This window comes from Engystomops pustulosus, chromosome 6 (genome assembly GCF_040894005.1).
Source record: "Engystomops pustulosus chromosome 6, aEngPut4.maternal, whole genome shotgun sequence".
NCBI lineage: Eukaryota > Metazoa > Chordata > Amphibia > Anura > Leptodactylidae > Engystomops > Engystomops pustulosus.
The window spans coordinates 143712131-143718130 of NC_092416.1; the positions used below are offsets into that span (position 1 = coordinate 143712131).

Below are 6000 nucleotides of genomic sequence, written 5' to 3' on the forward strand. Positions count from 1 at the left end.
AAATGTAATTAATAAAAGTAAAACATAAACAGTTTTTAAAAAAAGAAAGCGCCTTGCCCTGCATCCCTCAAAAATAAATGAAATGAATTTAGCAGTGTCAGCCCAGGCCCACTCTGTTGACATTTGATTTTCCAATACAATAAAGTAACTTTAAAAAATCTGTATAAATTGTTTGCCTTGTCATTTATTTATCTAATAGTTGGTGATAGAGTTGAAATATCACAATTATTTTTTTCTGTCACAAGATGAATCTCTATGCTATGATCTGTAGCTGGATGTTGGTTTATAATATTTTGGCTTTTAGAAGTCCATGCTTCCCAATGCTTGTATCGCCACCTAGAGGCGGTTATAAAGTACTTCAGACTGTTGGTCTGTGTAGTGAGCTGCGACTGCAGTCTAACCTGGCAATCCTTAAAAATATATGTTCTTTTTCAAAAGTCAAAACTGAATTGGAATGGTTTTAAATTTTTTCCACATCTTGGGAAATGCACATGTTAATCAGTTTACAAAAACAACATAGTGTACTGGGAGAAATCTGGTGACTACTTATACTGAATAAGATTCTTCAAATTTGTTAAGGACACATATCATGGCTGAAGATGACACAAGGTTTGGCAGATGAAAACAGTCTTAGAGGACTTGCTGATGCGGTCAAATTACTGTACGATACAGAGGCCAAAGAGTGGACAGCGGATGATGTTATCAGCCTGGTGGATGAACTGTCAGGTAAAGCACACAGTAACACCACTGAGCATACACTGGGGGAATTAGTATTTCATCCCACCTACAAAGAGTCTGTAATTTTATTGTAGGTACATTTCAACCGCGAGAGACAGAACCTAAAAGAAAAATCCAGAAAATCACATTGTATGATTTATAAATAATTAATCCTTATGGCATGAAATAAGTAGTTGATCCCCTACCAACGAGCAAGAATTCTGTCTCTCAGCTTGGCCGGCTGGAAGCTGGTCTGACCGCAGCTTCCATGCCCCTGTTACAAAAATAGGGGCATGGCACAGAGTGACGGTGGCATGGGACATCGAGAGGGACCGTGGAGGTAAGTACAAGTTTATTTTTTTAGGCAGCGCCCCCCCTCCCTTGCCCCCCTGGCCACATAACTGTTTTTTATTTGTCTCGGACAACCCCTTTCATTGCACCTGTCCCCACACTCAATCAATTACACTCCAACCTCTCCACCATGGGCAAAACCAAAAAACTGTCTAAGGATAACAGGAACAAAATTGTATTCCTGCACTATTCTTGGATGGGCTACAGAACAATAGAGAAGCAGCTTGGTGAGCAGACAACTGTTGGCTCTTGTGTACATGTGTATTGAGAGCAGGATTTCCTGGGTGAAGGTCCTTCCGAGTATAACATTTAGTGGGTGGTTTGGGCGACCATGGTCCCCAGGCTACTTCCCTAAAGGCCTGTATTATAATCCTATAATATACCTCAATATGACTATAATTTCATGAACCAAATACACATTTTTTTTTCTTGGCAGTGGTTCCTCAAGAGTGGCTCCTAGAAAACAATGCTCGCCTTCTCATCCTAAGTGGAAATAGTATCTGTTTTACCTTCATGGCAAGCAAAGCAGTGAATGGACGGACAGCAGATCTTGCCACATTGGTGGTCTTTCTTGCGCTGGTGAGTGCTTGAATGTTTTGACCTGCAGTAAGTGTAAGAAGAATACATTGTGTAACACTTAACGGAAGTCAGATCTGCTTAATTTAGTAGACCTACCTTAGCTATATTAAAAAGTAATTTGTTTTAGTTGGGTGTTAGAACTGCGTGTAGTCCATGCATCCTGCATACCTCCCAACTTTTCAAAGAATGAAAGATGGACATTAGTTGTGATGCATGTAGTGCAAATGTTCATATATAAGCTCAACCCCTATCCCATATCATGAAGAAGCAAATGAAATTAGGACAAACCTTCCACTGGGTCTCTCCTAGCAGATCCAGGAAGGTTGGAGGGTATAGTAGTTCAAACATACTCTAAAGGTAATCAGAAGATTTTGACATAACATGAAGCTGAATTCTGAATCTGTACCAGGCTCTACAATGTATGAGTATAATAGTGGTCTGTTTGTATGGGGAAAATACTCCTTATGGGCCCACTAAGGCTCCTAGGACGCAATGTGACTGCATTCTCTGCATCTCCTACATGGATAAAATCTCAACGTCTCCCTCATTGAAAACCATAATGTCGGCTGAACTGCTGCAAGGTTTCAAAGAAAACATTGAAAAATAAAACCTGGAATTAGGAGAAGTTTACCAGAGATTCTTTCTGAATTTATCCAGAGGAAACAATGTTTCAGAATAAAACTTATTTGTTTTGATGAGTGGGTTAGTCAGGATTATGTGCTGCCCAAACTGATTCTGTCCCCTGACAGACTCCCTTTAATGCTGTGTTGTGATATTTCTTTAACTTTGAGAAAAGTATAGAATATTACATTCATTGCATAACTATTAAGACATTATTACTATTTACACTCAATAAGGGAAAATAGTAAATGGAATCTAAATAGATCTCTTGTCATGAGAGATCGTCCTTAATTTCTCTTCCTAGCACACTTCTTTTTATATGCAAGTCAGGTTTGTGAAAAGGATCTGTATTGCATGGACTGGGCAGTGAAAATGATGCAAAGAATATGTCGAGTTTTTAGCACTCAACAAGAGAGAAAAACCTTCCTTCAAAATGTGGAAAACTCTTTCTCCCGCATTGTCATGGATTTGTTGCAGTCAGTCATTTCAGGTTAGTGTCTAAACCCCTTGTTCTGTTTTTCAAACCCAAATTTCATTTATATTCTCTGTGACATTTAGTAGCTATTTGGTCAACATCTATAATCTCAAACCTGCATAATTGGTTAAGATCAATAATATACCATACCGTATTTTCCGGACTATAAGGCGCACTTAAAAACCTTGGATTTCCGTGGAAATCCAAAGTGCGCCTTATAGTCCGGTGCGCCCTATGTATGGCGCTGGGCAGCGGACCATACTTACATAGGTCCCCGCTACCGGAGACAGTTGTTCGTGCCGCGTGGTCTGCAGTTCCCGCTGGAGATCTGCTGTCTCCGGTAGCGGGGACCTATGTAAGTATGGTCCGCTGCCCTTCTCCACCTCCCCCTCACCTTCCCCACTCAACTTCCCTGCGTCGCGTCCCGTCGGGTCTCCGCTCCGCCCCCGGACCCCGCGCCTTATAGTCCGATGCGCCTTATATATGGAATTATTACATATATAAGGCGCATCGGACTAATGCGCCTTATAGTCCGGTGCGCCTTATAGGCCGAAAAATACGGTAGTTTTATCTTTATTCTTTGAATTCATTTACATTTGCCAATTTTCATAAAATTAGTCACTAAAAACTTATGGACAACTGTACAGTGGAAACTATATTGTGTGCAGCTGATAATGCTGGTGACCTCTTATCTGCCATAAGTGCTTTGTAACCCTGTCATGCATCTCATAAAAAAACAACAATGTTAGTGCTCTAACTCCACAATAAAATGTTAAGATTGAGAGTTCCACAGAACGGTCTCACCCAGTTCCTTATAGATCGGAGATTGAAGAAATTTCCTCAGTAATTCCTCCTGTCACAATGTTCACTTCTCTATACTGGATCCTGTGGGAGACCACGCTACACTCTCGTGCATGCGATAACAGCATCGGTCCTGTATCAGGAAGAATGTGGACAGATGGTGCAGATCACCAAGGATAAGAGTAAAAACTATTTTATTCCAGCATACTCACAAACAGAATATTAAAAGCGCGCATATCACAATGGTTAAAGGAGTTAAGGAACTGGGTGAGACCGTTTTGTGGAACTCTCAATCTTAACATTTTATTGTGGAGTTAGAGCACTAAGATTGTTGTTTTTTAAGTGTGTTTTTCTGGCTAATTTGGGAGTGTGCCAAGTTAGTAGCACCTCCAGTATTTGCCTCCCTTTTTCCAGATATTGCAACACAATTTTTTTCTGTCATGCATCTCGTAGCACCTCAAATAGTTATATCTATAGTTTTAATTCTCCATTGTAAACATAAGGAGTGAATGTGTTTAAAAACAACAATTCAAAGAGAATGTAAGAAAACACTCCCTCACCTCTAATGAGCTCACTTCTGCCTACTAAACTGCTTACATGTGCCTTCAATAAAGAGTGCTTCCTGTATATGTTGAGGGAGGAAGGAGCAAAGACGCAGACCCTCAACACATTGAGAGGATGAGGATTTTGACCACCATTTATGTCATTGATTTGACCACAGTGTATGGATTTGTTAAAACATCCAATGAGCTTACTGTACCTTCTCTAAAAAAAAAAAGGCCACACAGAAACATGGTTAAAACGCCTGACCGATGTTTGCAAACTAAAAAGGGACTTGCACATGAGTTAGATCCATTACCATATTATTTGCAGCAGTGGTAGATATTAGTGTTTTTGTTTTGTTTGTTCTCTATATTTGAATGCCAGTATAGCCACACACATGTATTATAAATTATAAAAATATAATATTGCTTGCAATATACACCTCATTCCCCTGCCACAAATCAGTATACATGCTTTTATTTTGCAGGGCAACGCAATGAGGAGGACAGCAGCTTCCTAAATCTTTTCCATCTGGTCAATGCTCAAGCAAATTTCCACAAGGAGATCCTCTACATGACACTTAATTCCACTTCTGTATGAGAGAAATGAGTACATGTAATCTGCACATGTTCTTAAAGTAAACAGTTTTTTAGTGTTTTAAGCACTTATACTATGATGGTGATATCTCTGCTTGCACTGAACAACTAGCAGTTTGAATATGGAGACATTCACCAATATCTTTACACCAATTAGGTGTATGTGAATGAGAGTGTCATTCAAATAATAGTACATAAAGGCCTAAGCTGGTATTTTAGTTTTAAATTTATTAAAATACATAATACAGACTTTTTAAAAGGTTCTCAGAAATTTGGAAAATCCCTATTGCATTGTGCAGCGCTGCGTAATCTGTGTGCGCTATATAAATAAAGAATTATTATTATACTTACCCCCTATGGCTCCCAGTTCCTGTCTTAATATGGTACAACTGCACCTGTCTGGAAGTTCTGGGGGATCATGTGACCTGGTTGAGTCATTAATTTACCTCCTTGGACCTGAAGAAACTATGAAAAAATAGTGGTCAAAGTGGGTTCTTTGACCTACAGATCTTCTGGGCAGGTACAGGCCCCAAAACCAGAAATGCCAGAGCAATGCAGGAATGGGGTGGCAGGTATTAATTTTTTCCCCAAACCGCATATTTAACCGGCATATTTAAGGTCGTCAATATATTTAGAATGTTTATTATATTATTATTATTTTTATACAGTATTTCACTTGAAATTAACATTAAAAAAAGTTTGCCATTAACCTTTTAGCTACCAGGAGTTTCGCTACGATTAACCTTCACCACGATTCATACTAAACCCCATAAAACCATATACTGTATATACTGTTGTGTAAACAGAATCTTTCAACACACTGTTTATGTTGAAAAAGCCCCAGTGGGCTTTATATACTCGAGTATATAAAAAAATAAATGACTTCTGGTGCTTCCTGCATCTCCTCTTCTCCATGTGGCGTACCTGTAGTGCAGACAGAGGTACGTCTATGAACTCTACCCAAGCACACAGTGTTGGCGCCTGTTGACATCACAGTGTGTGCCCAAGCAGAGAGCATAGATGTGCCCCTTCCCACATTGCCAGGAAGCCGGAGCATGGGAATTGAGTACAGAGTTTATTATTTTAAGGGGGCTCTGCTGTGGACATTTAATAAGCGAGGGGGTTGTTGTGGATATTTTATTAATGAGAGGAGGCTTCTGCTGGACGCACATGCACAGGCTGCCCCATTCATCTCTATGGAGCTGGTGGAGATTGCTGAATACACAGCCCTCGGCTATCTCCCTCAGCTCCACAGAGATCAACAGGGCAGCCTGTGCATGTGCGTCCAGCAGCAGCCTCCCCTCATTAATAAAATGT

At 40.0% G+C, this 6000-nt stretch overlaps 1 protein-coding gene across 4 annotated transcripts in view; it reads left to right on the forward strand.

Moving 5' to 3' along the window:
• FBXO47 (F-box protein 47) overlaps positions 1–5443 on the forward strand; it is a 64851-nt gene extending 59408 nt beyond the window's left edge. The window contains exons 8-11 of one of the 4 annotated variants that reach the window (XM_072111539.1): positions 580–726; positions 1505–1647; positions 2599–2758; positions 4575–5443. In XM_072111539.1, the coding sequence (XP_071967640.1) occupies positions 580–726; positions 1505–1647; positions 2599–2758; positions 4575–4687 (563 nt within the window). In that variant the 3' untranslated portion in view covers positions 4688–5443. Of the gene's footprint in view, positions 1–579; positions 727–1504; positions 1648–2594; positions 2759–4574 lie in introns of those variants that run through there. The other 3 variants (XM_072111538.1, XM_072111537.1, XM_072111540.1) reach the window with 3 other exon arrangements.
• Positions 5444–6000: the final 557 nt, after the last annotated feature.